Genomic DNA, 10,241 nt, shown 5'->3' with positions numbered 1-10,241 from the left:
CACTTAGGGATGATATGGTGTGTAATCTCTTGGTATTTTTAAAAGCAGGTGGGCACTTTGTCATTTTACTGAGTACGGATGTGTTTTTATGATTTTTCTACAACTAGTATATTGAAACTTTTGTTTCTAGGTTCTATTGTTCGAGGATTTAAAATAAGAACACCTGATGATTCTGATAAGACTGCAATCATCTCTTGAGTCCATGGTTCCAGAAGACATGACAGGTTCAGCATGGTAGCTGAGCTAATTGAGTACCACTTAATGAATTAACACAGTGAAATTGTTTCACTTAGCTTTCAGAGCAGATTTACTGTGACGCAACATACGCCCAGTTTTTTATCACTTATTTTAGGCATAGAAACTTTTTTTTACAGAAAAAACGTAAACAAAGGGAAGGATCCAGCAACATTTTCAGTATTGGCATTATTATATTGGTTCGTAGTTATAGGTATTTACCTATACTTGACGTTTTCAGATGCGATTATGAACTTTAAGTTCTCAGTACTAGGGTACTTTGTAACACTATTTACATGACATTTTAACTGGAGTAGGTGCTATTCATCAAACATAATTTTGACATGACATTCCGTTTCTCATCCTCATCATGTCAACCAATAGGTGCCCATTTATTAATCTTTAATATTTCTTGATTCCATGATATTTATCAGAACCAAGTTAAGGATAGGATTTATAGCGCAGTCGCTAATGCACAGAAAACTCAATACCTAAAAATAGTTGTCTCCTGGATATCATAATTTTAAGTGAAACATGCTTACAAAAGAAGAAGGCAGGAATTTAATTCTATAATAGTCTTTAATTGTTATAATATATCGATGCAACTTGATGTTCTCCGTCTGTAGTGTATTGACCCCTTCGTTGACCGAGGGATTTTGCAACGCAGTATTACGTCACGTGTGCGCTAGCCATTATAGTGATATGTGACGCAACATCAGCATTACGTCAGTTCATGACCGCGACGCGCGCGCACCGGTTGTGTAAAACATTCAAGGCCATGTGTTCCTACGCGTTAATCGATGTCAATGTTAGCTCTCTTTATCAAGACCGCTTTATCTCTAAACGCGTTAGCTTCGACTATTTAGTTTATGTAGTAGGTACATTAAGTAATAATGTGAAATAACAAGACAGTGATATAGTCAATGACGTTTTTATAACACTAATATAAATACTTTTTACTCGTTAGATCTCTGCAAACAATTTTGGATAAGAATAATATTGTCTGTGCATATTTTATGGAACATTTCAATTTTGAATTGTAAAGATTAGTGGTTTTAATAAAAGGTCTATTGATTAAGTTATTTGACAAATTCACAGTGTATTCACTTTAGTTTAGTTCAAACATTTCTTGTTGATTATATGTCAATTTAGTTTAGTTCAAACATTTCTTGTTGGTATACAAATATTTGTCGATTTAAAACAATATTTTGTAGTGACACTTTGGACTTGTATGATCATAATCGCAGATGATTTAAATGGACACTTGGCTCTTAAAGATGAAATATGGCAAGAAGCTAGTATTATTTAGTTTATTTATTATGAACTTAGTCGATGAGCCGGCGCCGGAAGTAACGATTGAGCAAGGGATTTTGAGCGGTAAAACAAGTAGATGTGGGACGTTTTTTGAATACACTGGGATTCCGTACGCAAAGTCAGATAACAACACGCGATTTCAGGTACGTCGACCTATATTTTAATAATCTATAAGTATAGATTTAAAATAATACGTTTAAGTCATTTAATGGTTTTAAATGTAAACTCCACAAAATAAGAAAGTAGACAATGATGCTTTTGAAATAAGATTTCAAAAATACAAAATTGACTTTAATACGCTATGATAATATCAATGTTTAAAGTAATTCATCATCATCGTCATCATCATCAACCTATTAGCGGCCCACTACAGGGCACGGGTCTCCTTCCACAATGAAGGGGGATTGAAGACCTAATCCACCACGCTGGCCCAGACTTTGAGAAGAGTATGAACTCTCGGCCATGCAGGTTTCCTCACGAGGTTTTCCTTTACCGTTAAAGCAAGTGATATTTTAATTGCATAAAATGTACATTACATAGAAAAGTTAGAGTTGCGTGCTGGGATTCAAACTCGGCCTCCCGAAATTTAAGACGAGTCTTACCCACTGGGCTATCACCGCTTCAAGTTATTACGCTTACTAAAATAAATAATTAAATCATGGTATCACAATCTCTACTTCTGAATCCTGATCATGCTGAATGAAGGTCATATAAATAAACTTGAGTGAAATATTGGTATTAGGTTATTATTTTAGCGCCTCGCAAAAATGATGTATCCCTAATTTGATACTAAAATGTAAACATGTTGTGATGAAATATACCAACATAAATGATGAATAAAATTGTTAAAATTAAGATATAGGCTAAAATAAGGGTGCAAAATTGCTAAATTAAGTATCATTGAAATTTACACATTTCAGGCACCAGGTCCGCCTCCATCATGGAACGGAGTTTACAGAGCAGTTGAAGACTTCCACATGTGCCCTCAAAACACTCTCTTTGGAATTTTGGGCACTGAAGATTGTCAAAAAATAAACATATATGTACCTGCTAGTCTTAAAAACGAAAAACCACGCGCTGTCATGGTTTATATCTATGGAGGAGCATTTTTATTTGGAAGTGGAGGCAAAATCATCTACGGTCCACGATTTATAGTCAGAAAAGACGTCATTTTAGTAACCTTTAATTATAGACTTGCATTACTAGGCTTTCTTTGTTTAGGAACAAAGGAAGTTCCTGGAAACGCTGGTATCAAGGACCAATTAGCAGCTTTAAGATGGGTAAAGAAGAATATTGCTGCTTTTGGTGGCGATCCAGATAATATAACAGTATTTGGACAAAGTGCTGGGGCTGTCTCACTCTCATTTTTAGTAGCCAGTGAAGCAACCAATGGTTTGTTCAAAAGAGCAATTATTCAAAGTGGCTCATCAGTGTCTAATTGGTCAATAAATAGAAAACCGATATGGATTGCTAGTCTTCTAGCTAAAACCATTGGTCATAATACGGAAGACCCAAACAAATTATACGATATATTTTCTAAAATGGATTACAAAGATCTTATTGCATTAAAGGCAAAAAAACCAACGGGAATGTTTTATGATACCGGACTTCTTCAGTTACCTTGTGTTGAAAATTTTATTCCAGGGGTAGAACCGGTTATAACTGATTTATCATATAACATTTTTTCTAATAAAACTAAAGATATTGATATTATGATTGGAACTGCCAGTAATGAAGGGATATTTTTGGCACCAACAGAGTCTGAAGAAATACTTCATTCAAGAAATGGACGGTATCTTTTTGCTTCAGATTTACAATTCCCGTCTGAAAGAGAAGCGATGACTGTAGCAAAGAAAGTTCACAAATTTTATTTTGGCGATGATCTTATAAGTTCAAAAAAAATCCACAATGTTTCGAACTTATACTCTCAGTTATATTTTGAAATGCCAGCAATTTTAGAAACGGAGTATCGGCTGATTAGAAGTAAATCTAATGTATATAACTATATTTTTAATTATCAAGGTTCGAGGAATTTACTTAAATTGACCAGCGGTTATTGGTACGAAGATGGTGCCACTCACGGTGATGAACTCTTTTATTTGTTCGACGGAGATTTATTCCCAATGGTTTTTGGAGATGACGACCGTAAAATGGTTGATCAAATGACAACATTGTGGACAAACTTTGCTAAATATGGGTAAGTGAATAATTGAATACTTTTTCATATTTTTTGTTGATGTTTGCAGAACCAAAACTATAAATCAATTAGAAAAAGTTTGAAATGATTATGAGTTATTTTGAAATGATTATGAGATCCTTTGCACTCGGAACTATTTGCTTTTGTCAGAAAAGCCGATGGTTTTTCCCGACAAGAGAAGAAAAAGAGGGAATCGGAATGGGGATCTTCAAACTACGGTGAAACTTGACTCATATTAAAAAAATAAACAGCACGTTAGGCTCTTCAGCAACAACGGCTTAGACACAATTATAATTATAATCTAATAATAATAATTAATTATTATTTTATGTTAATAGTATTTATATTGTAATCATTAATATTTTAGAAATGAGTAAGTACTATGATAATCGCAATGATGATTGATAAAAACGCATTTCAACACAAATATAGCTTTTCACCATTCAATTATCCATCAATTTATTACATGTCAAGTTTAAATAATCCTAGTTTAATTATTTCTTGTAATATATTTCAGAAATCCTACACCAGAAACCAGTGATCTACCATTCAGATGGAAGCCGAGCGAAAAAGACAACCTAAAGTTCCTTTATATAGATAGAGAGTCCAAAATGGGTCCGATGCGTAGTCCTCAAGATTATCGGTTATGGAAAGATATCTACAGTAAATATCGAAACGCTCATGTAACTTAAAAATATACATTAACACATAAAGACATATATTATTTTACTGTGTTTTAATTTTTTCCTTAGGGTAACTGACATGTAAAATTCTTTTTTATTAATTTTTTAGTTACGAAGAACAACTTTGAATGTCATGTACCTTAAGTATTAAAATGTAGTTGGGATGACGAAGGGATGTCGCACTATTTAGTTTCTACAAAAGCTTCTAGATTATTGCTAGGGCCGAATAAAAATTTATAAAAACCCGAATATTTGTAATTAGCCCCGCAAGAAAATATATTCAGAACCTGTCACAATACGACCATAACTCTTCAAATGAACGTCATCTTAAAAAGAAGCGAAACTCGTGCAAAAGCAGCCTCAGTGTTTCCAAAAACTTAACAATGTACACGTCATCATGGGCTGCAGTGAACTCGTAAATTTAACTAACTCCTTCAAAAATTAAACATAAGATTGCATAGAAAGAGATTGCAAGAAATAGAAAAATAAGCATACACACTTTACAATAAATACTTCCAACCTTTGACTTTTAATCAATGTTTATACTGTTTCTAATAATAATTAATATTTGTGAGTGTTTTTATCTCTTATGTTCTTATCTAAAAAAAGATAAAGTTCCATATCTTAAGGTTGATACTCGTAACACCTATGATAATTTCCGACTTGAAAGTAAGATAGGGCGAAACAACACAAATTCCCCGGAGGTATCTTAAGTTTTCTCATTACTTACGAGCGCAACTTTGTTGGAAATAAATTATAGTGTGCTGCAGATCTCTAACAAAATATCTACACATCTGTAGAGGTGTAGCAGTGCAAGAGTGTTTTTCTTTGTTTTATTATCTAATGTCATCAATGGTAGTATATCAAATTAGTAAAACATCTCAAGAAACTTTTGTACCTATGTTTTATTCGAAGTTAGATATTATTGTGTCTCATGTCCTATAGCTACTTTTTGCTCGGTTATCTGGTTTGATAAATGAACGTCTGGTCTCAGCGACAAGATGGACAGTTTGCGTAGTCTCTAAGTTAGTAATGTACAAAACCACATTCTTGTTGACCCATTAATTAGAAAGATACTACGTACGTAGATGTACAGTCACAAAAACAACAAAAATAGTCCAAATTGTAATACTTGAACACATTTCTTTTGTTCTATTCAAACAAAATACAGCGCAAATTAAAAAAAAATAAGAAATTATGTTATTATTACCTCCGCAATAGGTGTATCAATAAGACAATCTGAATACTGGGCAATTACCTTGTTTCTATGTTGCAAATATAAATCGCGGTTAACGCCTCTACGTATAAAAACATCTCGGCCAAGAATTCTTATTAAGTTTTTGATAACTTCGTTAATTTGACAAGCGACGTCGAATAGGCTTCCAGTGTCTGACATGATATGAATTAGGTTCTGATTAAGTTTACGAATATTTTTCTTTTATCCCTGGAGGGGTTTAGAAATGCGTCATTATTTACCTTGGGATTTGCCTAAAGAATATTGTTGAACTAAACGAAAGTGGCTTCGTAAGTTTTCACCCGGAATGTGAAAGACCTAATCCATGAAAACCAAAACGAGGGAGGAATCAAGAGAAAGTAACACCTCAGAGTTACCTATTGCCACAGACAATGATGTCGAAAGAAGTCTCAGAGCCAACATTAAATGGTGCTTTTACATGTTACGTAATTCTTGTACACGGTGGAGGTAGATAGTGAATAATAAATTATTCACCACAAAATTCCTAAACCCGTATTTGGGCTCATTTTGTAATCATCCCTCATATATTATAAGCTGGGTAAAACCCAGGAGCACACTTAAAACCCACTAAGTATATTCGAACCTAAAGGTAAGGAGAATTTGTCAAATATAACCATCTCCACTCTCTCACGTAAAACTCCGTAAAATCTTACATGGGACAGATTTTTCTATATTGATGGTAAACCATTAATCCATCCCATTGAATCGAACTTTAGACAAAAACGGACATTATCTTTCATCATAATTTTAATCTAACAAAGTTTATCTGATAATTTATCGCCTGAATTCATCTCGGAAATGAGAGCCAGCCGTTGATAGTATATCACCGAAGAATAACAGTTTTAAATGATAACGCATTGGTCTTGAAATTCACTGTAGCATAACCATCGGTCAAAAAGGCTTAAAGTGACGAATGGTGAAAAATATAATAAGTTATTCAAGAACATAACCTCAAGTTTTACTGTGTTTACATTAATATAAAAACCGCAAAAAAAATTGCTGATTCAAATACCAATACATAGTATAAACATTTTAGTTATCTTAATTAATTTAAAAAATAAAAATCTACTGACCTTGGCCTATTGTTTTTAATTATATAAACTAGCGCTTAACCGCAATCACACCTGATGGTAAGTGATGGTAAAGCGTGAGGTCGAGCGCGGTTGTCTCAAAGTTGCTTATAATATTGATTTAAAGGAAACAAAATTATCGAAGCAGAGGAAGAAGAATGGCCTTCAAAATCTATATGCGTATAAGAAAAATGAGGAAGCAAAACGCATCGTATGTGTCGATTACATATCAGCTACATAATGGTGCAGAAAGAGTCTGCTTTATAGAATACCTTAAATATAATTGGTCTTGGAATTCCAATGTATGTTACGTAATACTACAATCACGGCATCTTGTTTATTTTACTTATTGTTATTATTTTTTACATAGTATTTGACAGACCACGCAGATGACCTACCCGATGATAAGTAGAAAACTATATCCTATAAACAGAGCAACACTTCGCAGGGCATGGGAAACACGTCCCGCAAGGTGCCGCCCTGGATACATTCACCATGCGTAAGTGTTATGACTCATGTGCCTTTAATTGCACCGACAACCATGTCTGTCAGCCAAGAATGCAGCATCGCAGAAATAAGCAAGACGGTAGACATCCTCAGCGTAGCTTATTAACAAAAAACGGAACTACTACTATGTAGATATCTACAATACTGTGTTATAGATAACTAAATAGTATGTAGACATAAATAGCTTATTTGTTTTAGAGTTTTTTGTTAATTAGGTTGTAATTGGCATGTTTTTGTTGTATCTATGTCATCGTATATCAACGGAGCCAGTACTCGTCGGAGTGAGATTGTGTCACCATCGCTCATCTGTTCGGTTAGCAGTTTCATTAGAAGAGAGACATTTTTCTCGGCGCCCAGGTGTCTGCCCGACGAACGCGCGACCCACTAGAAGCGGCTCGTTCATAACTCAATCGGATATTGCCGATTTGAATTAATTTTTAGTCGTTAATTTCGATATTTATCTTGAAATATCATCAATAGAAACACAAATGTCTTAGTATATCTCACACAGAACATGAAGCAAAAGATACATTTTGGCGTGCGTGTGTTTTTTCGCAATTTCCAAACACAGGTTCTAACTAGAACTCCTAGTCAGATACTCACCCACACCATAGCCAAATTAGGACTTTTTACCTGAATCTATTCAAATATTTGTGGGTCATAGTAAACCTTGTTTTTATACATATATATAAATAAAATAGGTATTAAATGAAAGAGATTGACTAGTAGAATACCATACAAATTTCAATTCAAGATGGCCACCACCACAAAATAGTGAACACATTTTTCAGCATGGTTGCAATGCTGTTTTCCACAGGGTTATTCCGTATCTCGCGACAGGCTTGCGACAGGCGTAAATCTTGCAATCACTGCTGTCAAACGTCACTTCTGTTTATTTATTGTATGGAAAAGTGACGTTTGACAGCAGTGATTGCTAGATTTACGCCTGTCGCAAACTTGTCCCAAGATACGTAATAACCCTGCCAGTCTCAAGAGCGTGGTTACCAGTGTATTCACAGACACAAGGCTTAACACGAACGCGTCAGATTGATGGACACAGCGAGGCACTTTGCAAGACATTTGTCTCGCATACCCAGCAAATTTTTGCTCCTATTATAGGTGATGGGTTTCCACGTCCAATCGGTCAGCCATCTTCTTGGCCCGCTACGTGAATTATTACAATAAGCATAAAGATTTAATTGCAAGCAAACGGATCGCCTACATACCTTGTTTTGAAGCAAGCGAGACTCGAGAGGTGGCAATGCACACCGAGACAGTCGCCATTGAAAAGGAAAGTTGGTCTAATTTCCATTCCATGATTGGAATGCTCGGGACACACCTGAGCCCGGCAGTCGACGGATATCGCGTCTTTTTGCAAACAATAAATACAACACGTTCTCACCACTTGAAGGTTTTATAGTAATTGCTGTTATGAGTAAATATTATATATATTATATAGTTCAAGTTTCATCAAAAGATGGACGATTGGCGCAGTGGGCAGCGACCCTGCTTTCTGAGTCCAAAGCCATCGGTCTGTGGGAATCGTCCCACAACTGGAAGATGTTTGTGTGCGGAACATGAATGATTTTCAGTATCCGGGTATTTATATGTATATTATAGGTATTTATGTATAGTATTCATCAGTTATCTTAGTACCTATAACACAAGCTTTATTTATCAAAAGCCTTTAACAATATTTTACCAGTAAAGTACTACTCCCTAACAGGCAGTCGCGTGCACTTCATAGATGCACAAATGCACTGCTTACCCTAAAAATGTCATAGAACTTGTATACAAGGATTTTTTTTTAATTTTATGGGACCTGCTTTATGTCTACCCTGGTTAGCACCTCTATGCACGCCACTGCTAACAGGTTAGCCCGCTTCCTTAGACTGCATCATCCTTTACTACCAGGTGAGATTGCAATCAAAGGCTAACTTGCAGTGGAATAAAAAAAAGGTTTTCGGATTAATATCAGTAACGACCTACTTACCGAAAACGGTAAGTTCGTTAGCTACGTAAAATAAAAGCTTTGTCAAAACTTCACAGTATAACCTTATCAAGACATAGCAAATACCGGGGCAGCATACTTTAAGCCTACTTTCCAGCAGTATGGCAACTCTTTCAATAATAAATGAGACTACCTAACTTCGCGCCGCTACCGACACCCGACGGAGCGAAAGCCGTTTCACGCTTAAAAAGTAACATCTACAGAATAGTCCCATCTTAGAAAAACCTTCAATTCAATCCCGACCTTACTATTTCACATTTAAAGTGGTATTTACAAAAAATATTTTTTATGTACAAAAGGTATAAAACTTTTGAATGATCCCATATAATGGATATGTTCAGTTGAATAACAACCTTATTTTCTAGTCATTGTAGTTGTATTTTGTCAGTTTTATTATATAAAGGTTACGCTACGATCGCGCCAGTATCTGAATTAGGTATGTGTTAAGAGCTTATTGCAGTTTATAGGGGATATCTTACCTGTTGACTACATTTGGTGCACGCGTATTAATTATTCAACAGATAAGCTGGTCAGCCAGCCTGGGTTGTATGGGTTTTGCCACAACCACAGGTGATATTGTCGTGTAGGGCTTGCTTATAAGATGGAAGTTGGCTACCCTGCCGGGAGCATGTTAAAAACCCCTAATCGGTTTCTACGTGGAATCTGACCAGAACACCATCGTTTGCCCATAACCACCAGGAGTGATGGGCTGGTGATCGCAGTAGATGGTAGTAGATATATGTAGTACCAGTTGCTCGCGGCTTCGTACGCGGTTTTTTGCTTTCGCATGAATCCTGCGGGAATCATACATTTCCTAAATATAATATATATAAATATAAAAAACAACAGCCTATGTGTTAATCCAGGGTATAATCTAACTCTGTTCTAAAATTCAGTCAGATTGGTTCCGTAGTTTTTGCGCAATAGATGGTAGGAAAACGGAATGTAGTAGCGCGTGAGCCGCGGGCGA

General features: G+C 35.4%; 1 protein-coding gene across 1 annotated transcript; it reads left to right on the top strand.

Annotated features, from left to right (window-relative positions):
* The first annotated feature begins 977 nt into the window (after window positions 1–977).
* On the top strand, window positions 978–4,471 carry LOC120625886 (esterase FE4-like). The gene is made up of 3 exons (XM_039893144.1): window positions 978–1,691; window positions 2,469–3,745; window positions 4,263–4,471. Exons 1-3 carry the CDS (start codon window positions 1,491–1,493, stop codon window positions 4,435–4,437), a joined length of 1,653 nt encoding a protein of 550 aa, XP_039749078.1. The 5' UTR covers window positions 978–1,490; the 3' UTR covers window positions 4,438–4,471.
* The last annotated feature ends 5,770 nt before the right edge of the window (window positions 4,472–10,241 follow it).

Source organism: Pararge aegeria, chromosome 8 (genome assembly GCF_905163445.1).
Source record: "Pararge aegeria chromosome 8, ilParAegt1.1, whole genome shotgun sequence".
Taxonomy (NCBI): domain Eukaryota; kingdom Metazoa; phylum Arthropoda; class Insecta; order Lepidoptera; family Nymphalidae; genus Pararge; species Pararge aegeria.
Note: the sequence above shows the minus strand (reverse complement) of the source record. Positions and strands in the feature narration are given on the sequence as shown.